The sequence below is a fragment of the Phascolarctos cinereus genome, unplaced genomic scaffold (assembly GCF_003287225.1).
Source record: "Phascolarctos cinereus isolate Bilbo 61053 unplaced genomic scaffold, phaCin_HiC Scaffold_8;HRSCAF=390, whole genome shotgun sequence".
NCBI classification, from domain to species: Eukaryota; Metazoa; Chordata; class Mammalia; order Diprotodontia; family Phascolarctidae; genus Phascolarctos; species Phascolarctos cinereus.
The window spans coordinates 58,883,052-58,910,401 of NW_027556291.1; the positions used below are offsets into that span (position 1 = coordinate 58,883,052).

A 27,350-nucleotide genomic window follows, 5' to 3' on the forward strand; every position below is an offset into this window, starting at 1 on the left:
AGCTTTCCTCTCTTCTGAGCAAACAGTCAGGCCCTGGGCAGCTCAGTGCTGGCACGCCTTTGTCTGTTGTCCTGCTTTGCCTTTCTCTTCCTGTCTGTGGCCCTCTCCTCACATCTGGGCTCTCTTTCTCCGTATTCAAGCCTGACAAAGGTCTTGCTGTCCCTACCACAGGGTAGCATGCCACATACTCTAACTCCCCACCACGGAAGAAGGTGACTTGGTTGGCATCCTGCAAACGACTTTTCCCCGGGTGCTGCTGCCATAATGGCTTAAAGCAGTGACACCATCAGCTTCAGCTTCCCTATGCTGAAAAGGGAAGGGACCCAAGAGAGAAAATTCTCCCCAAAGTGATACACTCCTTAATCAAATCACTTAGAAACATCCTGCCCCTCAGGGGAGGCAGCTTCTTGGCAAGATTGCTGACAGGATGCCACCTTGGCCCATTGAGACAGAACTGGCACTGGAGACCAGCTCGCTGAACATTCCAGAAGGAAATCTTTATCTTTCATCCCATGGAAGGAGGAAATTATGGAGCAAGAGACCCTAAAGGACTTACAGAGAATTCTAAGAAGACATACACTAAAGTCAGGGTGCATTTTACTGCCCAAAGCAGGGATCTCCCCCACCAAATATTTGATGGTTGAACCCTTGACTAAGTCAGACAGATAACATGATGCTTTACGATGGAAAACAACTGGCATCAGTGGGGTATATTGCAGGGAAAAAGGGCAGACCTAGCTTTTCTCTATTATGTGACTTTCCTACATTTGAAATACAATAGTCTTCAAATTGCCTTTCAATTAAAATCTGAGCGAAAAGGCCCAGGGTAGATCAGAGTGGCTGCATGGAGGGGAGTACCAGGTTGGACTGGCTTAGACCATAACAAAGCTGGGATGGGGTTTGTCCTTTAAAGATAAGCGTTAAAGAAAGATTCCTGGTCTCTTTTTTGGGGAAAGGTTGTGGCTACTCTGCTTAGGAGAAGGGTTGGATCCTCAAAAGCCTTCTTCTCTCTCCTACAGAGGGAGAATTTCAGGCTATTCAGTGGAAGGTCAAACACTGAAGCTGAAGCTTAAATACTTTGGCCACATGATAAGATGGAACTCACTGGAAAATACCCTGACATTGTGAAAGATTAAAGGCAAAAGGAAAAGGGGACGATGAGATGGACAGACAGTAAATGTCATAGAAACAATGAACATAAATCTGGGCAGACTTTGAGACATAAGGGAGGACAGAAGGGCTTGGCATACTCTGGTCCATGAAGTCACGAAGAGTAGGACACGACTGAATGACTGGACAACAAAACAACTCTACTGAGGAGCTTCTTTGGGGAGGTGCATTACATCCTCAAAAGCTGTCTCCTCTCATCTGGTTAAAGAATTCCTCAACCCCCTTTTCTGACAGAGGCATCTCAATGGCTGGAACAGAGGAGACAAAATTGAGTTCTCACATAGATTTGAGTCAAAGGTTTTCTCTTAGTAAAAGAGCAAAAAACCCCTCCAGGCCTGTCCTGGCCAAATGACTGACGTTTCAGGGCCAGAGAGGCCTGTCTCTCTCCAGCAGGGCAGGGTGAATAGGAAGGAGGCTTTAACTTCTGTTCCCAGGCAGACTGTGGGCAGGAGCCCAGGAAATCAGTTAGAAGAGAGGTCCCCTCCCCAGCATTTTCCTGCCATCTCCAGCATGACCAGAAGGTTGGTCCTGGATGTCTCCCTTTCCGCCTCCCCAAGTTTCTCCTGGGCCCCCTGGGAGGGCCTTCTTGGGCCCTGGGCCTGGCACTCCCCCCTGCCCAGGCTTGCCAGATACCCTGGCCCCAAGGAAGCAGCTCTCAGAGCCCAACCTTGGGCCACCTGGGCCACCAGGGACAGGCCAGGAAGGTGGCCCAGTCTAGAGGGTCCATTGCAGTGTATGGGGATCAAGTTCTCAGAACCCTTGGCATATAGCCCACGCCAGGCTCTCAGGTACTTCCTTCCCTTGGGCAGTGGGTAGCATTTCTGGTGGCACAAAGGAAGGGATCCCGCTGTTTGCCTGTGGAAGCCCCCACCCCAATGACCCTGCTGTAGCTGCTCATTGCCTCCCCCACCTTCTGCTGCTGTGGTAGCATCCCCCACTTCTGCCCTGACCCCTCCCCATCCAACGGCCAGGACCAGAGAGTCCAAGCATAAGACACTCCCTGGAGCCTGAAGCCAGTTGTGAGGGGCTGTGGGCACACCCAGTCCCACTTAGAAAAGAGGGGCGAAGCATGTGCCTCATGTGACATCCCCAGAAGGGAGGTGGGGCCTATGGGGAGCCTGGGCCTTGGACAAGGAGGCCAGTCCCAGAGGTGGGCATGCCCCGGGGGAGGCGAGCCAATCAGGAGCGGCCCCACAGCCAGGGCTCCTGGCCACTGGCCCTGGAGGACACCCTGGAGGGAGTTCCTGGCTCTGCCCCTGTGCTGTGCATGCAGCCTCTCTCACCAGCAGCCCCCCTTCCCTCCCTCCTCTTCCCCAAGCCACCACCCTGGGCCCAGGGAAGCCACAGACTAGGCATCAGTCCCTCCGTCCTTCCAGTGATGGGGAGCTCACTACCTCTTTGTGGGGTGGCCCAGGGTACAGAAGCTCACGTGCAGAGGTGGAAACTGAGGCAACCAGAAAGGGGAAGGGACCTGCCCATGGACCCATCTGGGAAGGGTGGGGTGGGGTGGAGTCCCATCCCCCCTGGTCCAATGCTTCTACCACCACAACACGCTGCCTCTGGCCAAGGAACCTCACAGGGTCATCCACGGAGGCACAGTCAGAGGGGAGCCCAGAGCTCATGCCCAACCCCTCCTTGGACACAGCAGTTAACTGAGGTTGAGAAAGGTGGGGCGGGGTGGGGTCTCCTTCCCCAGGGTCACAGAGCTAGCAGGGGTCAGGAGCCAGATGGGACCAGGGGTCTTTCTCTGCCTCCAAGCCCACCCTCTGTCCACTGCAGCAGCTCTGTCTCCACTGCCTGGATAGACCTCTGCTGCATTGGTCAGTGACCAGTGGGCCCATTTCAGGGTCAATCTCCCCACCTCCTTACATAGCCATGCCATGGGGAGAGCCAGAGCTGGAGTTGGGGGAGCTGGGGCCCGTCTGGGCTCCAAAAGTCCCCACACACGGGGCTTGGGGAAGGACTGGGGGTGGTGCAAATCAGACGACAGTCCTTGGGTCCATGATGAGCTCAACAGGTCAGTCCCACGGGTGTACGTGACTACCAGCCTGGGGGAAGGAAAGGGCTAGAAAGGGGGCAGCTAGCCAGGATTGGGGGAAACCTTCTGGGGTCTCCCCCTTCTCGGCAGGGAGTCCTCCGCAGCCTTCCCACTGCCCCTAAGGAAAAGGACCCCCTGCTGTGTTCTCCCCAGGCCCCCACTGCAGGCTGCCAGGTGGGAAGAGGACTCATCTCAGATGAAGAGGCAGGCCAGGGAACTGGTTCTGAGGCCCAAAGCCCCCTCCCCAGCCCCCCAGCAGGGAGAAGACCAATGGGCAGAGCAGGGATTCAGGCCAGCAAAGTCAACATCTCAGGAGGAAGTGGAAGATCAGGGAGCGCCAGGGATTTGAATCACTGTGGGACTCAGCCTGGATCACCAAGCTTACTCAGGTCCTTTGATGGGCTCTGTCCCCTGCCCTAGGGCTGAGGCACTAGCAAGTCAATCCTGATGGCCTCGGACCAGCCTGACTCAGCCATCCCAACCTCCCAGAGGCCCCCTGTGACCTGACTTCCTCAGCATGTCTTTGGTAGGGCGGGTGTAGCACGTGGAGACAGCCAGCAGAAACTGAACTCAGAAGCTCCCCTGATTGCCTGAGTCAGGCTTTCCTCATTCCCTCTTGGCTTTTCTTAGCCCCAAAATAAAAGAGAATGAACAAAACCAAACAGCAGGCTCCTCCTCCCTCCTTCAGGGGCATAGTGCTAGAGGTGCCGGACCAGGCAGCTGGAGAACTGAGAAAGGGCCCAGACAACAGCAGATCTTCTCTGCCAGGGACGGGGAGAATGGGAAGAAGCGCCTGAGCAGGACTCCCTGCAGTCAAGAGTCAGGCTGTGCCCTGCCAGGTCACCCCAAGGCACCAGAGGGGGATGTCAGTGCATCTGGTACATCCAGTAGGTGGCCAAGGAACAGGGCAGTGAGAGAGAAGGGAGGAGATGCCCAGACTGGGTCCTCCCTGGGGAACCTTTCTGGAGATTGCATCTGGTTTTACCCTCAGGAGAAATTACTGAAAGTGTATTTTAAGAGTTAAAAGTGGTTAGTTAAGAGTTGGCACAACTAATTCAATTTTGTTCTGTATTTGCCATTTTGTTATATATGACCCCAGCATGAACTGCAGGATCAATCTACCACAATTGGTTTCCTTCAGTGTCTTCTCTCCTCCCATTATTGTGACAAAAGACTTGAACAGCCCAAGGACATCTGCTACTCTTCTTTATCTAGTCCTACAAGTGATGTATGGTTCCCTTTGATCTAGTGTGAATAGTTCTGCTCACAAGGACACAATCCTCTCTCTCTTGTAACTAGTGATCTACATCCAGCTGGTCTGTAAAACAGCCGGGTTTTTTCCTCCATCCCACATAATGAATGATATATGTGTATGTCTCTCCCACACACATATATTTTTCTAGCTAAATTGTAAAGAGACACATATTTCCATCAACTCCTGGTGGAGTGTATCTCATTGTGAGTGAATAAAAACTGTAGTATCTCTGTCTCTGTCCTATTGGCAGTGGCTTATCAATGAATCCAAGGAAAGCTCACGCAACAATATTGTGTGGCTTCCCTTGGTTGTGTTGGGCTCACAGAAGAACAGAGAGCCAAAGCTTGTGTTTGACTGTAGAAAGTGAGAAGGAAGCAGGAATCTGGCCTGAGCTGAGGAAGCAGGAATCTGGCCTGAGCTGAGTGTAACAGAAAGTGTTTGGAGTCAGGACTGGGCCCATGCCCCTCCTCTGTGCAGTGGTTCAGATGGTTGGTGCAGAGTAGGGGTTCCCTGCCTTTTCAGGCCCCATACCCCTTGGCTTTTCAGTAAACCTTCCCGTGCCTCTTATTCAATATGAAATGCAATAAATTCTATTCCATATCCTCATTATAACTAAAATAAAGAAATCAACTTTTATACCAACACTTTTGTAATGTCATTGATGGGATGATCTCATTATTTGCTAAATATTCTGCACACCCCTTTGACAAGTTCCTCAGTCTCTCTGGGGGTGAGATGACCTCCAAGGGTCTCCTCCACTTTAAATCTATGAACTTCCCTACTCTCCCCTAGGGCTCTCTGGAGATCACTGCCTCCTTCATTAAGCCAGGGTTGAGCTTCCAATATACCTGGGACCAGCTCTGCTACAGCTACTTGAACCATTCTGCCTACAGCCTCCCTGGCCTGATTGACCCTTGAACCTTGGTGCTGGAGGGAATCATGGTTAGATCTGATCTCATGGAGAGGAAGGCCTTCCCTCCAGCACCCCCACTTCCCATCCCCAGGGCAGTTCCTGGACAAGGTTTCCCATCCTCTACATCTGGACAGTATTTAAGCCTATTTCCCTCTTCCTCCACTCCCTGAAGGGACAGGGGATCACGCTGAAATCGCTGCTCTCCCTGCACGAGGCAGCTGCCCCAAAGTGGAAGAGGCTGCCTCAGGAGGAAAGGATTCAGTTCTCCAGCACTGGCTGGATGCCCATAAGTCCTGAATGTTGTACAGGGGATTGGCGCTCAGGCCAGGGTGGAACGAGGTATCTGCAGTCCTTTCCAGCTCGGAGGGTCTGTGATTGGAAGATCCCATGATTCTAGGACTGCAGCCCTGGCAGCTGAAGCTCCTCATTGCCCTCCCAGCCCTTCCCCCCCCAAAATGTTCCACCAGCCTGGGCTGCCACTCACAGGGATTAACTTGCCCAGCCCCTCCTCCTCTGCAGATTTCAAGCTTTTCCCCAAGGCTGCTCCCGCTGCTTCTCTCAATCAGCCCAGGCAATTTTCTCTTCCCAGAGACTCTCAGTGGGACTTTATGCTCCCTGCCCAGCCCTGGTTCACACAGGAGCAGCTCTGTGGGCAGGTTTGTGGGTAGGCTCCTTCACACAATCTTCTCTTAGTACAAACTTTAGCATATCTAAACCAGCCTGAAAATACTGATTGCTCATGTCCCAGAAAGACTAGGGGACTCTGGAACCAATCTAGATTTACACTGGGATATTTTTGGCCACACTGATGAACTGAGGGCCACCAGAATCCTTTTTCCCTTCCCAACAAAAATAATGTAGTCCCCATCCACCTGTGTGTATTGGTGGTTGTTGGGGGGAGGGTGAACTTATACAATTAAAGGAGGAAAGGATTGTAGATTTTAGAGCTGGAAGCAACCTTAGAGACCAGCGAATCTAGTTTCTCTCTCACTTTGCAGATGAGGAATTTGAGGCACAGAGAGGCTAAGTGACTTCCCTAGGGTCACATAGCTATCACCTGTGTGTGCCAGAGTTTGAACTCAGGTATTCCTGAATTCAAATCCAGCACTCTAATCATTATAGCAGGCCCCTATTACACAGAAGCATTTCCCTCTATTCAAATGGCTCAGTGGTACCTTTAGCATTCTCAAAGAATTGGGGTGAATGAGTTTCTCAGAATCCTGAGAATATAGGGGGCTTTAGGGAAGAAGAGAGGTCCACATTATGGCTTCAGGACAAAGTGACCTTAGGCAGCCTGGGGCCATCACAAGAGGACTGAGGTGGGGAGGGAAGTGCCAAGGAAAAGGGGTATGCTTCAAGGGAAGGTCAGAGCACAGCAAAGGCAAACTTCAACAGGTTGAACAGTTTTTCTAACCAGAGAACAGAGCTGAGAGGGGTTTTAAAACTGAAAATGTCAGAGTTGGGAAAGGTGTTAGAACATGGAATGTCAGAGTCGAGAAGACCCTTAAACTATACAATATTCTAACATATCTTCCATCGCTAGATGGAAGAGCCCTTTGAGCAGAGTTACAACAGGAGAGGCAGGGAGCACAGAGGACAAGAAACGTTAGACTTGAGGGGACCTTGGAACATAGAATGGCAGAGCTGGAAGGGGTGTTAGAGAGAATCGAGGACAAACAGCCCACCTTTAAGGTGAAGAGACTGAGGCACAAAGACAGGAAGTAACTTTCTGAGGAGACACAGCCACGAGTTACAATCTGAGATCCTAATGACTAGTCTGGGGCTCTTGTTTTAAGAAGGCTTTTGGGGTCAGACATCATAGCCAGCTTCCTCTTCAAGAGGGGGTGAGGCCCTAGGGCCAGTGACTGAGGGGATTTGTCTCAGCTCCTTTCCAGGAACCCTTTTAGGAGGGGCTGCTCCCACTGATTCTCTCTTGCTGTTATTTTTGTTTCTCTCTTCTACTTTCTTCATGCTTTTCTCATCCTTTCTCTAGTCAGTTGGTGATCCTAATGGGGCCCTGGCCCCCAAGTGGAGGTCTCAATGGGACCCCAACATCTGATTGATAGTGGTCTTGGAGGAATCTACAGCAGTCACTTTAGAGATGATAAGAGAATCTGAACTTGGAAGGACAAACCCAATCAGTATTTCTTCCTCTCTCTCATATTCCGAAAGGGCCCTAAATAGAGCTCACAGAAAGACCTACAATTAAGGGTTAAGCCTCCCCATGAAAACCACCAATCAAATCCCAGGCCCCAATTGAGACCACCATTTGAGTTTCAGGGACCCACTGAGATCACCAATAAGATTCTGGAGCCCCAGCCAAACCACCCCCTGGATCCCAGGGCCCACTGGGATCACCATTTGACTGCTAGGACCCTATCAAGATCACCACTTGGGTGCAAGATCCTCAACCAGGCCATCAATAAAGTATTAGACCCCAAAAGAGATGACTAGCCAAGTCCTAGCCCTTCTGTGACACCACCAACTGGTTAAGAGGATCTCAGCAAGGTTATCTAGCGAATATCATTATATTTTCTCTCAAACCCATCCCTCCTCCCTATTTGCATATTTTTCTTGAGGGAAATCACATTCTTTTAAAAATGTAACTTGTTTCATTTTTTTCAATTAACAAGCATTAATTATATTTTTGCTCCTTTCCCTGTGTGAATAGAAGTGAACATTTGGAGAATTGTTGTGAAAGTATAAACAATAAGACTTGGCAACAAATTGGATATGTGGAATGAATTTTGGTAATGAATCAAGGATGACACTACAGTTATGAAGCTGGGTGACTGACTGGGAAGACAGTAGTACCCTTGAGATTAATAGGGAAATTTGAAAGAAAGGAGGGTTTGGGGGGGAAAGGGGAGGGAAGAGAATAAGTATTTATATAATAACACCTACTATGTGCCAGGCACTGTGCTAGGCACTTTTACAACTATTATCTCATTTGTTGCTCACAACATCCCTTCAAGGTAGACATAATTATCATCATCCCTGTTTTACAGTTGAGGAAACTGAGACAATCAGTAGTTGGGTGACTTGTTCAAGATCATATAACTAGTAAGTGTCTGAGGCCAGACTGGAATTCAGATCTTCCTGATTCTAGGCCCAGTACTTTATCTGCTGGGCCACAAACTGTCTCTAAATAATGAGTCCTATTTTTATCTATGTTGAGGTTGAGATGCCTATGAGATATCCAGTTTGAGATGTCCAAAAGGCATTTGGTGATATGAGGCTGAAGTTTGTGAGACAGATTAGGGCTGGATGTGTATGTATGTACATATGTGTACATATGTGTACATATACACACATATGTTTGGAGAAGGAAATGGCAAAGCATTCCAGTATCTTCATGAAGAAAACCCCAAAATGGGGTCACGAAGAGTTGGACACAACTGAGACGACTCAATCTGACAGACAGAAGGAGAACTAGGAGATAGCAGTGTCACAAAAATCTAAAGAGGAAATAGTACCCAGGAAAAGGGGGGTGTTCAACTGTATCAAAGGCTACAGAGAGGCTAAGAAAGATGAGGATTAAGAAAAGACCATTAAGGCCTAGCTGTACCAGCTCTAAAACTGTATTATAAAGCAGCAATCATCAAAACTACTTGGTGCTGGCTAAGAAATAGAGTGGTTGATCTGTGGAATAGGTTAGGTATGCAAGACACAGTAGTCAATGACTATAGTAATTTACTTTTTGATAAACATAAAGACACCAGCTTTTGGGATAATAGTATGGCAGAAACTAGGCATAGACCAATATCTTAACTGTATACCAAGATAAGGTCAAACTGGGTACATGATTTAGACATAAAGGGTAATATTATAAGCCAATTAGGAGAGCAGGGAATAGTTTACCTGTCAGATCTATGGAGAAGGGAATAATTTATGAGCAAACAAGAGACAGAGAACATGATGAAATGCAAAATGGATAATTTTTATTACATTAAATTAAAAAGGTTTTGCATAAACAAAGCTAATGCAACCAAGATTAGAAGGGAATCAGAAAGCTGGGAAACAATTTTTATAGCCAGTGTCTCTGATAAAGGCCTCATTTCTAAAATATGTGGAGAACTGAGTCAAATTTATAAAAATACAAGTCATTCCCCAATTGACAAATGTCCAAAGGATACGAACAGGCAGTTTTCAGATGAAGAAATTAAAGCAATCTATAGTCATATGAAAAAATGCTCTAAATCACTTTTGATTAAAGAAATGTGAATTAAAACAACTCTGAGGTACCACATCACATCTATGAGATTGACTAACATGACTAAACAGGAAAATGATAAATGTTCGAGAGGATGTGGGAAAATTGGAACACTAATGCATTATTGATGGAGTTATGAACTGATCCAACCATTCTGGAGAGTAATTTGAAACTAATGCCCAAAGGGTTATAAAACTGTGCATACATACCCTTTGATCCAGAAATACCACTACTAGGTCTGTCTCCCAAAAAGATCATAAAAAATGGAAAAGGACCCAGATGTACAAAAATATTTATAGCAGCTCTTTTTGCAGTGGCAAAGAATTGGAAATTGAAGGGATGCCAATCAATTGGGGAATGGCTGAACAAGTTGTGGTATATGAATGTGATGGAATACTATTGTTCCATAAGAAATGATGAGCAAGCTGATTTCAGAAAAACCTGGAAAGACTTACATGAATTGATGCTGAGTGAAATGAGCAGAACCAGGAGAACATTGTATATAATAACAGCAACATTGTGTGATGACCAACTTTGACAGACTAAGCTCTTCTCAGCAATGCAAAGATCTAAGACAATTAATTACAAAAAACTCATGATGGAAAATGCTATCAACATCCAAAGAAAGAACTATGGAATCTGAATGCAGATTGAAGCATACTATTTTTTTTTCTCATGGTTTTTCCCTTTTGTTCTGATTCTTCTTTCACAACATGACTAATGTGGAAATATGTTTAATATGATTGTACATGTATAGCATATATCAGATTTCATGCTGTCTTGGGGAGGAGGGGAGAGGAAGGAGGAGGAAAAATTTAGAACTCAAAATCTTATAAAAGTGAATGCTGAAAACTAAAAATAAGTAAAAGAAAAAATAGAAAAAATAAAGTGCTACTGTCTACACAAAAAAAGAAAAGACCATTAGATTTGGCAATTAAGAGATCATTAGTGACTTTGGAGAGAGCAGTTTTAGTTGAATAGTGAGATTGGAAGCCATATGCATTATCTCTCCCATTAAAATACGAGCTCCTTGCAAGCAGAGACTTTTCTATTTGTATCCCCAGCACTTAGCACAGTGCTTTACATACAGTAAGTCCTTAATAAATGCTCCAATCCTTCATTCACTGAGTGTAGCTGTCTTCTCCAATGAGTTCAGCTAAGAAAGTGGGGAGTGACATAGGATGATGGCCTAGGATGGCTAGGATATGGGATGATGGCCAGCAGGGATGGTGACATCAAGTGAGAATTTTTAAAAGATGAGGGTGACAAAGGTATGTTTGTAGACAATACAGAAGGAGTCAGTAGATAGTGAGATACTGAAGATTAGAGAAAGTGAGAATGATGGAAGGGGCAATGTGATGGAGAAGACAGGATGGAATATTATCAAGGTTGAATGGCAAAGAAAAGGTTCACTATGTGTTAGAAGTGAAAGAGCAGATAATGGTGGAAGATGTCTGAGTAATGTGATATGAAGCTGAAGGGAGATGAAGGAGCTTTCAGCAAATAATCTCAATTTTTTCAATGAAATATGAAATTAGATCCTCAGCTGAGAGGATGGCCATGGGAGACTTAAGGAGGTTGAAAGATATGGAATGGCTGCTGCAGTAAGTGGAAGAACAAATTGATTTAAGGAAGTGTTAAAAGATTGCCTGGCTACAGAGAAGGCCCAGCTGAGATTATACAATATAAATTTGTAGTGAATACTATGGTTTCTTTTTCATGTTTATTTTTAATATACATATGTGTTGATTAATTCTGTTTTCTATATCAGCTACATTTTTCCCAGTGTTCCTCCCCTTCCTCTTTCCCAGCCAGCAATCCTATATCAAAAATAGTATTTTTAAAAAAAAAAAGAGAAAAAGAATTTTAAAAATTCATAAAAATTGATCAACACATCAAAAAGTCTGTTGTAAACAATATACTGTTGGATTCCAGTTTCTAATCCATTCTGTTATCTGCTTCCATTTTATGGGTGAGCTCATCCCATTCACATTCATAGTTATAATTTCTATGTTTTTCCCTCCATCTCATTTTCTTTTGTTTCTTCTTCTCTCTTTTTATCCTGTCCCTCCTCAAAAGTCTATTTTGCTTCTAACCACTGCTTCCCTTAGTCCATCCTCCCTGTTATCATCCCTTCCCCTTTTTCTTATACTCTTCCCCTCCTATTTCTGTATTGGGTAAGTTTCATTTGTATACACACACACACACACACACACACACACACACACACACACACACACACACATATATATTCTTCTCTCTTTAAACCAATTCCCAACAAGAGCAAGGTTCAAGCATTGCCCCCCGCATTTCCCTCTCTGCTATAAAAGCTCTTTCTTGCTCACCTCTTTTATGTGAGAAAATTTCCCCATTCTACCTCTCCCTTCTTCCTTCTTCCAGTGCACCTTTCGTTCTCACCAATTCAATTTTTAGAGATCATTCCTACATAACTCACACCTACGTCCTCTGTATGTGTAAACTCCTTTTGACTACCCTAATAATGACAAAGTTCTTAGAGGTTACATGTATTATCTTCCCATCTAGGAATGCAAATAGTTTAACTTTATTGAGACATTTATGATTACTCTTTCATGTTAACCTTTTTATGCTTCTCTTTAGTCTTGTGTTTGAATGTAAAACTTTCTGTTCAGTTCTGATCATTTTATAAGGAATGATTGAAAGTCCTCTATTTCATAAATATCCATTTCCCCCACTGAAGGATTATATTCAGTTTCAGTGGGTAGGTAATTCTTGGTTGTAATCCTAGCTGCTCCTTTTTGTTGGAAGCCACTAAATCTTGTGTGATCCTGACTGTGTCTCCACAATATTTGAATAATTCCTTTCTGGTTGCTTGAAGTATTTTCACTTTGACCTGGGAGATCTGGAATATGGCTACAATATTCCTGAAGGTTTTCATTTTGGTATCTCTTTTAGAAGGTGATTGGTGGATTCTTTCAATTTTTATTTCACCCTCTGGATCTAAGATAATGGGGCAGTTTTCCTTGACAATTTTTTGAAATATAATGTCTAGGCTCTTCCTTTAATCATTCCTTTCAGGTAGTCCAATAATTCTTAAATTATCTCTCCTTAATCTATTTTTCTGGTCAGTTGTTTTTCCAATAAGATATTTCACATTTTCTTCTGTTGACTTTGTTTTATTTTTTCTTAATGTCTCATGGAATCATTAGCTTCTACTTGCCTAATTCTGTGGTGTGATACTAGGAGAAGGAAGAGCCCCTGCTCACCTGCAGCCACATGCATTAGTGCTCTTCTTTGCTTTGGAGCTATGATCAGAGCCCCTAATCCCTTGTGACCAACCCCCAACATTCCTTTCCACCCTAGAACTACAACCCAGAACTGCATACGGGCAATCAGCACCAGCTGTATTCAGTGCCAGCAAATGGCCCCCCGTACTCTCTTTATGACCAGTTGTCTGACTCCCTTAACATCTCTTGACTGAGAGTTCCTGAAGCTACTGCAGCTGCTTTTTGTGTGTAGGTTCTGAACAGGTCTCCATACCACTGTCACAAACTTCTCCTGCTAACCTCCTAAGTTTTCTAAGCCTGGAAAAATATCTCACCCTGACCTTTTCTTGGCTCTGCCACTTGATATGACTTATTGATTTAAAGTCATTTAGAGGGGAGTTGTTATAATTATTATTACATTAATTTAAAGTTTAGAGGGGAATTATTACAAAGATTACTTTGGTGGATGACTGAAGGATGGACTAGAGTGCAGAGAGACTTAAGGTAGGGAGAGCAACCAGCAGACTATTTTTTTTCAGTTAGGCAATGGGGTTAAGTGACTTGCCTGGGGTCACACAGCTAGTAAGTGTTATGTGTCTGCTATCACATTTGAACACAGGTCCTCCTGAATCCAAGGCCAGTGCTCTATTCACTGCGCCACCTAGCTGCCCAGCAGACTATTTTAATAGTCTATATGTGAGGTGATGAGAGCCCATATCAGAGTGGTAGCCATGTTAGAACAGAGAAAGTAAAATCAATAAGCCTTGTAGTAGATTGGATATGATGGGGTAAGTGAGACTGAGGTGTCAAGGATGACACTTAGGTTATGAGCCTAGAGGAGTCAGGAGAGGATGGTACCCTCAACAGTAATAGGCAAGTTAGGAAGAGGGAAGGATTTTGGAGAAAGAAAATGAATAAGCTCAGAAAGTTAGACATGGTAACTTTAAAATTCTACAAGACTTCCAGTTCAAGATGGTCAATAAGCAGTTGGAGATTCCAGAGTGGAGATCAGGGGAGAGGTTAGGGCTGGATAAGTAGAACTGCGAATCATCAACATAGAGAATAGTAATTGAATCCCTGGGAGCTGATGAGATCACCAAGTGAAGTAGTGTAGAAGGAGAAGAGAAGAGGATCAAGGACAGAGCCCTATGGGGCACCTAATGGAATCGGTTGTGAATTGGATGAAAATCTAGCTAAGAAGTTGAGAAGTAGTGGCCAGATAGTAGGAAAACCAAGAGAGAGCAGTGTCATGAAAAGCTACTTAGAGAGAAGAGAATGATCATCAGTGTCAAAGGCAGCAGAGAGGTCAAGACGGATGAAGATTGAGAAAAAAGCCATCAGATTTGGCAGTTAAGATCACTGGTAAGCTTGGAGACAGCAGTTTCAGCTGAAAGATGAATTTAGAAGTCAGACTAGACCATTTTGAAGAGAATGAGTTGAGAGGAGAGGAACGCAGGTACCTGGTATAGGAAACTTTCTCAAGGAGATTAGCCAAGAAAGGGAGGAGAGATATACAGAGATAGCCAGAAAAGATGAATGGATCAAGTGAGAATTATTTGAGGATGGGGGAGACATGGGCACGTTTGTAGGCATTAGGGAAATGGTCAACACAAGAACAGATGGAAGATAAGTGAGAAAGTGGGGATGATAGGGGGGCAATCTGCTGGAGGAGACAGCTAGATGGCTCAGTGGATAGAGCATTGGGCTTGGAATCAGGAAGATTCATTTTCACAAGTTCAAATCCAGTCTCAAATACTTAATAGCTGTGTGCCCTTGGGCAAGTCACTTAATCCTCTTTTCCTCTATTCCTCATCTGTAAAATGAGCTGGAGAAGGAAATGGCAAACCACTCTAGTATCTTTGCTACAAAAACCCTAAATGGTGTCACAAAGAGTCAGACACGACTAAAACAACTGAACAGCAGCTGTGTTTACTACCTGTGTGACCTTAAACAAGTCACTTCTCTCCCATCAGCTTTATCTGTAAAATGATGGCTTGGGACAAGATAGCCTCTAAGGTCCCTCTCAGCTTTAGATTTATTATCCTGTGTACCAGTCACTGTGTTAGTGCAGGAAATTCAAAGATGAAAAATGCACAGTCCCTGCCCTCAAAGAGTTTACTTACCTTCTACTGGCAGAAACATGTACATAGTTGTACAACATGTACAAAGCCATTTGAGAAGAGGGGGAGAGAGAGAGAGAGAGAGAGAGAGAGAGAGAGAGAGAGAGAGAGAGAGAGAGAGAGAGAGAGGGAGCTCACACTAACACTTGCAGAAGCATCAGTGTCTCACTCCATCTGGATGCTTTCCACTTAGCCTCCATGGAGAAATAGACATTCCTGGTCAAGCCAGCTCCAGTGGGAGGATTCTGTCTCTGATGACCCATGTTCCCCCTCAAAGAGTCCTTACTGGTGGTGTCTTATTGGGGAGTGACCACCTCTGCAGGAGGTGGGCTTTAGCTCTGGTGTTGACATTAATCATGGGGGAAGTGAGAGTAGGAAGCTCTTCCCTACCTTCTCAGCAGATTCATTTCTTTGAGGAACCAATTTTCTGCCAGAAGCCCACGCACCAGGAAGCTTGGCAGTCAGTCTCTAAGACAGCACCTGAATCCTTTGTCTTTAACAAGTCTTTATTAATTGCTAAGCTTTTTCTTACGCATGATGTCTAACAACTTGTTAGGCACAGGTGGAGCCTGACTATAATTCATTTTAAGGAATACTTATTAAGCATCTGCTTTGTGTGTGGTGAGGAGGGATGTGGTAGTGGGGGGCCCTGTTCCATGTGCAGACAAAAAAGAAACAGTTCTTGCCTTCAGGATGTTTATATCCTAACAGGGGAATAACACAAGTTATATACAGATTAACAAGTAAAGAGAACATGGGGGAGGTTTGGAAAGGCTTCCTAAAGAAGTCTCCTGAGCTGAGATACTCAAAGGCGAACATTGAGAGGCAGAGATAAGGAAAGAGGACATTCCAGATGCCAAATAGTGGATGGTCTTAAAGGCCACAATCAGGTGTAGCCTAACCCACTACATTTTACAGAGGAGGAATATGGGGCCCAGAGAGGGTAGTGACTTGCCCAAGTCACACAGGTAGTAAATGGCAAAGGCAGAATTTCAATCTATGTCCTTTGGCTTCAGGACCAGTGGTCTTTCAACTTTCTTAAGGCAGAAAAACCAGTTAGGATTACAACATGACAATATTAAAGGCCAGAAGAGATAATGGCCCTTCCTAAAGTGACAGCACTGGGGGGAGAAAGGAGGGAACAGATTGCAGAGATGTTAAGGGGAATAAAATAGCAGGATGTGATGGCGGAATGGATATGAAGGTGATGGACAGGGAAGAGGCAGCCAAGTTGTACAGAGTTAGAGCACTTCGGAGTGGAATCAGGAAGACCTGAGTCCAAATACTGCCTTAGATACTTTCCAGCTATAAGACCCTGGGAAAGTCACTTCTTTGTGCCTCAGATTCCTCATCTGTAAAATTAGGCAGTCGGATAGGACGGCCTCTAAGATCCCAAGCCATGCTTCACCTTGCTCATGTGTGGACTCACTTTCCTGGCTTATCCTGTTCCTTCTCCTTCTCTGTTGCCTTGGCCGCTGGAGAAACCTTGGTCCTATACTTTGCTTTTTCTCTCTCATTCTATGAGTCAAAAATGACTCCAATGTTCTATACCTGGGAGTCTTAGGGAGGTGGCATTAACAGGAAACATACTTGTGTGGGACAAAATAGTTCAGGAAGGCTTCATGGAAGAGGTAGGCCTGGATCCTGAGTGGTCTTACCTGGAGAGACAGAGAGGCAGAAACCATCCACAGGAGTCTTGTTTTTGTCTGATTTGTTCTCTAGGAAGGTTGTGATGCCAGAAATTGCAGATGCCAAGATCTGCCTCTCAGGGAGGCTCTGAAATCTACTCCCTGGATAACCTCTGCCGGTTCTTCTCATCAGGGTCTGTAAGGAAAAAAAAGAACTCAGCAAAATGCAGTATATATTTATAACAATAATATTATTATTTTACAAATTTTCTCTTCCAATGATAAAGCCTAGAGAAGACAATGTAGCTGGACAACTAAAGCTGAGAGTAATATGGGACAAATAAAGAACACACTTCAAACCAGCAGATGCTGCTCAAACCCCCTACCAAGGAAATATCTGTAGGATTAATGGAGAGTTGATGAGGTGTTGGGGTTGTTGGTTTCTTAAGATAGTTCTATAAGCTGAGAGAGGAAACAGGTTTAGGAGATAGAGGCTGGCTGTATAGGCTGATGGTGGGAGGGAAAATAAGGCCTGTGGTGGGGGCTTGAGGCATGGCATGACTCCTCTGGAAGATTTCAAATGCAATGCATGGTAACCCAAGCTTGGCACTGAACATGAAGGAAGTTCTGGGAGGACCCAGGTACCCATGAGAAGAAGATACAGCATGTGAGACTGGCATCAAAAATGCTCCTTGGCACCAACAATTCCTCTGTGGTAGGAATGTGGATAGCAAAAGTCTTTTTTTAATAGCAGGTCTTTTTTGTGGTGGCAAAGAATTGGAAAACGAGGGGATGCCCATCAATTGGGGAATGCATGAACAAGTAATAAGTGAAGTGAGCAGAACCTGGACAATAATGTACACAGTAACAGCAACATGGTAATGATCATCAACTGTGAAAGATTTAATAACTATGATAGATAAAATGATCCACCACAAATTTAAAGGACTCATGATGAAAAATATGACCTACCTCCAGATAGAAAACTGATGGACTCAATGCAGACTGAAACATACTTTTTTCCTTTATGTTTCTTACTTTTTTTTGGAACATGTCTAATGCAGAAACATGTTTTGCATCACTTTATATGTATTATGGGTGTGGTGTTTCTTGTCTTCTCGAGGGCTGAGGGAAGGGTGGAAGGAGGGAGGGAATTTGGAACTGAAAATAAAAAGAAAATTTAAAAAGAAAAAAAAAAGACTACCCCTTGGCACCAACATGTCCTCTGGGAGCAGAATGTGGGTAGCAGAGAGGCTCTGGACAGCACTGGCTCCAGTCACTTTAAACTTTATGAGCAACAACCCTGTAAGGCAGCTACAATGGCCACTCTACAGATGAGAAGACTGAGCTTCAGAGGTGGAATCTGAACCAAGGTCTTCCCAACCCCAAAGTCCAGAACTCTGGTATTTATAAAAAATTAGAGAACTGACAGTGGGAAGGGAACTCAGTGGCCATCTAGGCCAACTCACACAGAAGGAGTCCCCGATATAACACTCTTGACAAGTGATCATGCAGCCTCTGCTGGAAAGGGGAACCCCCACCTGCAAGGCAGCCCATCCCTGCTTGGAACAGTTCTCAAGCCTAGGAAATTTTCCCTGAAACTTGGCCTAAATCAGACATTTTGCATCTTTCCCCCACGTGCTCCTCTCCCTCTTTCAGCCAGCCCCCCACCCTCAAAACAGCTCACATTTATACAGCGCTTTAAAGTTTACAAATGTTTTACCCACACAGTCTCCTGCGAGTCTCAGGGGTGCAGCTCTGGGGCCTGGGGGCATGATTTCCAGCACGGCCTTGGCACCCATATAGCCCCCGTGGCAGGTGTACTGGTGGCAGAAGGCCAGTGGCTCCCTCTGGAAACACACGGTGACGGTGATGATGCCCCTGTGAAGGATAATAATTACCATAAGGAAGCCTCTATTAGGAAGGCTGAAGTTCCTCAGGGCACATTCCCATCCATCCCCTCTGCATGTGTGTGAGGAGAGGTACAGAAAAAGCTGTAGACCGTGATTTTCACCATGGATTTAGGGAAGTCATCTTGTCAAGCCTGAAGGGGGGGGGGGGCGTCATTTGATTAGGCTTTAATTGGCAGGGAATATTGAAAGTTAGCTAGCTTCCACTTAGAACTCGAGCTCTTTGAGAGTAGGGACTGTCTTTCTTTCGTACCCCCCCACCCCCACCCCGGGGTTTAGCATAGTGCTTTGAGCATAGTAAGTGCTTCCTAAATGCTTGCTTGCTTCATTCATTCGTTCCTTCGTTCATTTATTCATTCGTTCATTCACTGTCTCTGATTAGGGCTGGACATCACTGGGCTAACTCGTATAATAAGGAAGTCCTTCCTTAGGTCTCTACGTATGGAAATTAAAATTAACGGGAGTAGTTAAAAGAGTTTTGCCGTTTCTCAAAGGCAATCCCTCCCTCCCTCACATCTCTTACTCCTCCTCCCCCTTCTCCTCCTCCTGTGTAATTCTGGGCTTAGGTCGGCGGTGTCACTCACTCCGTCGTCCCTCCATCCCTCCATCACCACATCCAAAAGGCCCGGGGGCTGCAGGGGTCGGGGGACAGGACGCGGGCGGGGACGCAGGGTGGGCGGACGGCACGGCGGCGCGGCACGGCACGCGGGGGGACGGCGACACCGCGCCGCCCCAGCACGAAAGCGCCCCCTTCCCCTCCCCTCCCTTCTCCTCCTGCCTGCCTCCCCTCCCCTCGCGGGGGGGCTGACGTTCTGCCGGGGTCTCCTAGAGACACGCGTGCACATCGCCCATAACCGGCGAGAGGAGCCATCAGCTCAGCATCATCTGGGCACACAGGCAGTCTGATGTAACCGCGCAGCTTTCTCCCTGGACTTGGACTTGGAGAGCAGGGGAGAAGAGAGGAGGGGCAGCGCCACGCGGCTCCCGCGCCCCCTTCCTTCCTTCCCCAGGCGGCCAGCGGGGGACGTCGGGTGGGGGGAGGGAAGGACGGAGCAGTGGGAGGGACGAAGGAAAGGTAGGGGGCGCAGTCACGGAAGGCCGTCTCTATGGTGAGAAGGAGGCGGCGGAGGTGGAGGCGGAGAAGCGCGACCGCAGCGGCCCCGGCGCAGGTACCAAAGTATAGGGGGACAAAAAAGGTGCTTTAGGAGGCGAATCTTGGATCTGCTGGATGAGGAGCTGCTGCCTGTTGGCGCCTGAGGCGCCCCCGCGGCGCGCCCCGCCTCTGCCCGCCATGCCCGCTGCCCATGCCGACCAGAGCCCGCGCATCCGGGAAGTTTGGGCTTGCAACCTGGACGAGGAGATGAAGAAAATGCGACCCGTTATCCAGCAGTACAATTACGTGGCTATGGACACGGAGTTCCCAGGTGTGGTGGCCAGACCCGTGGGAGAATTCAGAAGCTATGCTGACTACCAGTACCAGCTGCTGAGATGCAATGTGGACTGGCTGAAGATCATCCAGCTGGGACTGACGTTTATGAATGAGCAAGGAGAGTGCCCTCCAGGAACCTCCACGTGGCAGTTCAATTTCAAATTCAATTTGAAGGAGGACATGTACGCACAAGATTCCATCGAGCTCCTCACCATGTCAGGGATCCAGTTCAAGAAGCACGAGGAGGAGGGCATCGAGGCACAGTATTTTGCAGAGCTCCTGATGACATCAGGAGTGGTGCTGTGTGAAGGGGTCAAGTGGCTCTCCTTCCACAGTGGCTATGACTTTGGCTACTTCATCAAGATCCTCACCAACTCTCCCTTGCCCGAAGAAGCCCAAGACTTCTTCGAGATCCTTCGACTCTTCTTTCCTGTCATCTATGACATCAAGTACCTCATGAAAAGCTGCAAAACCCTCAGGGGCGGACTGCAGGAAGTGGCCACTCAGCTGGAGCTGGAGCGCATTGGCTCCCAGCACCAGGCGGGGTCCGATTCCTTGCTCACAGGTATGGCCTTTTTCAAAATGAGAGAAATGTTCTTCGAAGACCACATTGACGATGCCAAGTATTCTGGATACTTGTACGGCCTTGGTTCTGGAGCATCCCACGTCCAGAAAAATGCCCAGAACAGTGGCCAGAACACTGTCCAGAGCAGCTTCCAGAACACCTTCCAGAGCAGTTTCCAGAGCAGCTACCCTAGCAGCTTCCAGAACAACTACCAGAACAGTTTCCAGAACAGCTACCAGAACAGTTTCCAGAACAGCATGCAGGATGTCCAGAATGTCCAGTATGTCCAGTATGTCCAGTATGGCAGAGAACCCATATGGAGAGGAGACCGGCAAGCATTCATGAGGTAAAATAGAAAATAGGACTTTATTTTTTTAATGCCTAAACACATGCTTTTATACAGGTTTTTATCTCTAAATCCCTTGGACGATACACAATAAGGCTTTTTTTTTTAAACCCTGCCTTCTCAACCTGTTTTCTCTTTTCTTTTCCAGTACTAATTATAACCATTCCTTCCTACCACAGATACTGATAAGTAGAAGAGTTTTCAGGTTGAATTTTGCAGTGTATTAATTAATCTATCTGTTAGCAAGTATATGTGGCCGTGGGGGAAAATCCATATCATACTCAATCTTTTGGTAAATATATCTAGTTGGTCTCAGTTTGGCCCCCATCCCTCCTCTCCTCCCATTTCCAGATTAACAAGCACTGACTGTAACTTAATGCTTTGTTTCATTTTTGTCTCTTCCAGCATGCAAGAGATGCCACCGTTTGAGGCTGAGGACCATCAATTCTACACCTATGGAGAGTGAATCAGCTCAGATCCTGTTTTCCTAGAAGGTTGAAGTTTCCTTGATGTTTGCCTGAAAAGTGATCATCTGCCAGTTTCACACAGCATTCCCTGTTTTGGACCCATGGAGCAGAGTACATTCACTGTGCTGTAAATTGTTGACTCAGCTTAAGCTAACCCAAGAAGGAAAAGAACTTAGGGACTGCTTTTCCTGCTCTTTCATCTTCTAAGCACCTCTAGTGTTCTTGGTTTTAAATTGCTATATGTATTAGATCTGTGACTGACTAAATGTTTCAATCCAGCTTTAAACCCTTCAGCAAAGTCCCCTGTGACTGGCTTTTCAAGGTCTATCAGGGAGCTGGCATCCAAGGAACATCAGCCTGAAGTTCTGTTGACAGCATCTTTCCTTTTATCTACTTCTGCCTTTTAATTCTACTAACACTTCTTCTTTCTCCTTCCCCCTCCCTTCACCCTTTTAATATCATCATGTTTACCATGTGCTTGATTTGATGATTCTGCAAGTCAACTTCATAATAGAAAGTCCAAAGAGAGCAAAGTCACCTTAGGTATATTTTATACTAAATTAAATTTGAAGAAATAAGATTGTGCTTTTGTAGTTGCTAGAAAGACAAAACTAATTCAGAGTCTAGTTGTACAACAACAAAAAATCCCCAAAATTAACTTGAATAATATTAGTCATCTGAGGACTATAATGATTATTTATTTTTGTGTGTATATTTTTGCCATATATTTTCTATCTATTGACAGAAATAACTGTGAAGTACTTTCTTAGCCATGCAGAGTGTGTGACCAGGCCAGAGCACGTGAAGGAAGAATTTGGTCATGGGTAATTAAATACTAGTCAGAAGTGATGGATGGCAAGTGTGTATGTGTATGTTATCTGCACTTCAATCAGTAATATTATCTGTTTGCCAGATGAGCTTGTCTCTCTTGTCTTTTAATACCCTTTTCTCATTAAGTTTGCTAGAACCTTGACTCAGTGGGAAACATGGATTGAGTGAACTTCAAAGGAGGAAAAGTTATGGGGTGTTGGTGGTAGAGGGAGATGGCAGTGGGGAGCAAGGAATATTCCAACTCCTCCACCTTGATGAGGGAATGGGAGGGAGGGTGGGAGGTGAGTGGGGGGGGGGAATGAGCAAAACTGCAACCACAGTCAGGTCTTGGTGAGTACAAGAAGAAGGAAGGAGTGGGAGAGGAAAAGGTGGTATCACTCTTAGTGCCCAGTACAGTGCCATGCACACAGCAGGCATTTGAGGAGTGTATGGTTCTTAGACTCTCTGGCTTCCTTCAAGGCTCAGGCAAAGGGACGCCTTCTGCAGGAGGCCTTTCCCAGCTCCCTCAGCTACTAGTGCCTTCCCCTCGCATATTGCCTTCCACCTACTCTGTCTATATCTTGTGTACCTATTGTCTCCCCTGTTAGAATGTGAGCTCCTTGAGAGCACAGATAGTGTTTTTGCCTTCCATTGTATCCCCAGCGCTTAGCACAATGTTTTGGCATACAGTAAGGACTTAATAAATGATTGCTGACTAATTGCTTTGTCTAGTGTTTATTGGGAAGTCCTCCCCTGAGAAGGTTCTGCACATCCCTGGGAGGCCATATGTGGTGGGGTCAGGCCCTGGCTGTTTCCTGCTGGTCCTACCACCTTAAGAGATGGTCAGGAGGGCAAGGCTCACTGGGAGTCATTCTCCCTGGCTCAAACCCTCCTGCTCCCTGCATACCCTAGCACTGGCTCAGCATATGCAGCTCAACAGGAGGCTGGCTGAAGGACTGGTCTGGGCTTTTTAAGCCTACAGCACTGAGCTCCAGCCTCTCCTCTATCTTCTTTTTCCTTCCTGTTCTCCTTTCTCCTCTCTGATTCCTCTTCCTCCTCCCCTCCTCTCCCTCATCCTCTTCTTTCACCTTGTCTCCTTTTCCCCCTCCTCCTTCCTCTTCTTCCTTCTCCTTCCTCTTCTTCCTTCTACTCCCTTTCTCTTTCCTTCCTACCTTTGCATCTTCCCCATCCTCCCTCTCTTCTTTTCCTCCTCTGCTCATCTTCATCTTTCCCTCCTTTCCTTCACGCTCTGGCTCCTGGACCCTGGTGTCAGCCTGAAATCCCCTGCACCAGCTACTGCCACAGCCCTGTCCCAAGCTGCTACAGAGCTGGCAGCAGATCTGCCCTTCTGCAGAAAGGTTCCATGAGTGGGGTATTGAGCAATTTGCTGAGCCCAGAAAGGCAGAGCATCCCTAAAGGACAATGTGCTTTAAGGAAAGAGGTGGGTAGTCTGGGTTCCCTTCTTGGGGGAGAGTAGGCTTCAACAATGGAGGCAGAGTAGGAGGCTTTGGGAAGAACGGAGAGAGGATAATGGGTGTGGAGCACAGCAAGAAAGATTTTGGTCAGACACAAGGAAGAAGCCCTCATATGTTGATAGTGTTTTCTGCCTCCTGAGGATTTTCACACCCCCTTAGTCCTGCCCCCCTCACCACACACACACACATACCCCCTAATGAAGTAGGTGGGGCAGGTGTTAACACACCCATTTTAGAGAGGAGAAAAATGAGGCCTAGAGAGGTGGAGTGACTTGCCCAAGGTCACAGTACTAGGGAAGTGGCAGCCCCAGGTCTCAAACCCAGGTCACTGGATTTCATGCAGGATGCATGGTATGCTACTGCATAAAAGCAACAGTCACCACTGCAATTCTGTCAGTCTGTTCACACCATATCAGAAGAGGGCTTGTCTTCTCTGTCTGCTGGTGGGGAGTGGAAGGCTTGCTACTTACTAGTGAGCACCTGCTGCTTACTAGCTGTGTGGCTTTAGCCAAGGCTCTTCTCTTCTTCAGACCTCAGTTTTACCTCCTGCAACCGAGGGTTTTCTGTCACTAGAGGATTTCTAAGCAAGGTCTTCTGACTCCCAAACCAGTGGTCTTTCCATTACAGCCAAGATGTCCATCCTAGCCTCTTTTTGCAACACTGGAATATTGTGCTTTACCAGGGTCCATCACAGCCCTTTTGACACCTGCCCCCATCTGCCCACTGAGTGGATGATTCCCCTTCCTTTTCCTCATCTTCCTATTCCACTGAATGCTCTCATCTACCCAGCCTTTGGAGCCCACCAATGCTGGCTGCTCACTGACATTTCCTACCCACCTCCCCCACCCCTTTTCCTTTCCACCCAGAGCCCCTGGTACCCAGCTCCCAGGGATGCAGCCTCAATGCCTGCTGTGAAGCTTTTATCATCCCTAGATCCCTGGGGAGGACCAAACTTCAGGACAACATCTACCCAGAGGCCAATGCTGTCTCTCAAGCCTGGGCTCATCAATACAGCAGTTTCAAAGCACACTTTTACAGATGCCATCACCACTCGTAAGGTATCTTTTTTTCAGTGACAGTGGAACATATGCTAGGGAACTTCTGATACAAAAAGAACTGAGGAAGTGCTATTTCCTTCTCAGAAAAGAGGTGTGATTAGAGTGGCCAAGGTCCATTTCAAGGTTTAACATTCCATGTGCCCCCCAAGCCATGTATGACCTTCTCTGTCCCCAGGCCACTCCTAGGTCTGACATTCGATGTTCTAAGGTCCCTTCTAGTTCTGACATTCCATGTAACAAAGTTCCTGCTGGTTCTGACATTCCATGTTCTAAGGTCCCTTCTAGCTCCAACATTTCATATTCTGAGATCTGCATTTCTTCCCATCTCTCACATTCTCTGTTCTAGGATTTTAGTCCCTTCCTGGCTCTGGCATTCCCTGGTTGATGACTCAGGTCTCTCTCAGTTCTGGCTTTCTCTACATTAAGGTCCTCACAAGATCTGACAGTCTACATTCTGGGTGTCCAATTCTCTTGTACCTGTTACATTCACTCTAAGTTCAAAGTTCATTTTTGGCTCTGATAGGCTATGATTGAAACTCCCTCCCAGCTCTGACATTCTGCGTTTTAAGATCCCTTCCAGGGGGCAGAGCCAAGATGGCAGAGTGAAAGCAGCAACTTGCTTGAGCTCTCCCCCAAACCCCTCCAAATACCTATAAAAAATGGCTCTAAACAAATTCTAAGGCAGCAGAACCCACAAAACAACAGAGTGAAATAAATTTCCAGCCCAAGACAACCTGGATGATTGATCAGAAAGGTATATCATGTTGGGCTGGGAGAGCAGCGCAGTGCAGCATGGGTGCGCAGGCCCAAGCAAACCTGGAGCACGCCTCAGAGGACTGAATCGTGGGCAGCTGTGGTGGTTTCCAGACTTCTCAACCCCCGAACGCCAAAGACAACTTAGAAGATCAGTGGGAAAAGTCTGTTTCTGTGGTGCTGAGAGAGGAAGGTGGGGTCTCAACTCCAGTTGCCCGAGAACTTGGCCCTGGGGTGGGCAGCTGCTTCCCAAGCTTCCGGCCCACAGACTGAGGGGAATGGAGTGGCTGATCAGAGGGGGATTGCAGGGATCTCTCTGCTGGTGCTGAGGCAGGAATCTCTTGCTTTGCCCGTGCTTGCATTTAGGTCACAGTTCTAGACGGGGGTCCTGGGGTGAGGAGGAGCGCTGGAGTGGTGGAGCTTGTAGTGGCTGTGGATGGGAAACCTTCTTCGCAGTTCCAGGATAGAAAGGAGTGCTTGTGGTCACTAATAGACGACAGCACAGGCCAGGAAAGGAGTAAACATCTCACCCCTTATCATACCACCTTGCAAGAACTGAAAATTTATGGGTCCCTACAAGTAACTCTGAAAACAGCTATATAAACCCCTGAAGCTTGGGACAGTACATTCTCCACATTGGAAACAGACTCTTACCTTAACAAAGAGTTTAAAACTCAAGTGACTGGCCGGCATCATGAGCAAGCACTGCAAAAAGAGTCAGACTATATTATCTTACTTTGGTGACAGAGAAGATCAAAACATACAACCAGAAGAAGACAACAAAGTCAGAGCTCCTACATCCAAAGCCTCCAAGAAAAATATGAATCAGTCCCAGGCCTTGGAAGAGCTCAAAAGGGATTTTGAGAAGCAAGTAAGAGAAGTAGAGGAAAAACTGGGAAAGAAATGAGAGTGATGCAAGAAAATCATGAAAAACAAGTCAACAGCTTGCTAAAGAGACCCAAAAAATACTGAAGAAAATAACACTTTAAAAAATAGCCTAACCCAAATGGCAAAAGAGGTCCAAAAAGCCAATGAGGAGAAAAATGCCCTAAAAAGAAAAATTGGCCAAATGGAAAAGGAAGTCCAAAAGATTACTGAAGAAAATACTTCCTTAAAAATTAGAATAGAGCAATTGGAGCTAGTGACTTTATGAGAAATCGACACTGTAAAACAAATCCAAAAGAATGAAAAATTAGAAAACAATGTGAAATATCTCATTGGAAAAACAACTGACCTGGAAAATAGATCCAGGAGAGAGAATTTAAAAATTATTGGACTATCTGAAAGCCATGATCAAAAAAAGAGCCTAGACATCATCTTTCAAGAAATTATCAAGGAAAACTGCCCTGATATAGTAGAACCAGAGGGCAAAATAGAAATTGAAAGAATCCACAGATCTCCTCCTGAAAGAGATCCCCAAAGAAAACTCCTAGGAATATTGTAGCCAAATTCCAGAGTTCCCAGGTCAAGGAGAAAATATTACAAGCTGCCAGAAAGAAACAATTCAAGTACTGTGGAAACACAATCAGGATAACACAAGATTTAGCAGCTTCTACATTAAAGGACTGCAAGGCATGGAATATAATATTCTGGAGGGCAAAGGAGATAGGATTACAACCAAGAATCACCTACCCAGCAAAAATGAGTATAATCCTTCAGGGGAAAAAATGGTCATTCAGTGAAATAGACAACTTTCAAACACTCTTGATGAAAAGACCAGAGCTGAATAGAAAATTTAACTTTCAAATACAAGACTCAAGTGGAACATGAAGAGGTAAACAGGAAAGAGAAATCATAAGAGACTTATTAAGGTTGAACTGTTTACATTCCTGCAGGGAAAGATGATATTTGTAACTCTTGAGACTTTTGTCAGTATTAGGGTAGTTGGAGGGGAAAAAAATTATATGTATGTATAGATAGATAGATAGATTGATTGATAGACAGATAGAGGGCAC

General features: G+C 45.9%; 2 protein-coding genes across 2 annotated transcripts in view; one reads left to right on the plus strand and one right to left on the minus strand.

The window, feature by feature from the left end:
• LOC144454997 (uncharacterized) overlaps nt 1–27,350 on the minus strand; it is a 117,504-nt gene that overhangs the window by 9,482 nt on the left and 80,672 nt on the right. The window contains exons 2-3 of the mRNA XM_078147830.1: nt 18,310–18,463; nt 16,613–16,778 (exon numbers count right to left, since the gene is read on the minus strand). Of these exons, the coding sequence (XP_078003956.1) occupies nt 16,613–16,778; nt 18,310–18,384 (241 nt within the window). The 5' untranslated portion in view covers nt 18,385–18,463. The remainder of the gene's footprint in view (nt 1–16,612; nt 16,779–18,309; nt 18,464–27,350) is intronic.
• LOC110202181 (CCR4-NOT transcription complex subunit 7-like) lies at nt 19,581–22,385 on the plus strand. Its single transcript, XM_020978214.2, has 2 exons — nt 19,581–20,832; nt 21,238–22,385. The coding sequence occupies exons 1-2, from the start codon at nt 19,721–19,723 to the stop codon at nt 21,296–21,298; spliced, it is 1,173 nt and encodes a 390-aa protein (XP_020833873.1). The 5' UTR covers nt 19,581–19,720; the 3' UTR covers nt 21,299–22,385.

Coding starts and splice junctions, on each gene's coding strand:
- LOC110202181 (XM_020978214.2), top strand. CDS start 19,721: ATGAGGAGCTGCTGCCTGTTGGCGCCTGAGGCGCCCCCGCGGCGCGCC. Junction 20,833..21,237: donor GACCGGCAAGCATTCATGAG/GTAAAATAGAAA, acceptor TGTCTCTTCCAG/CATGCAAGAGATGCCACCGT.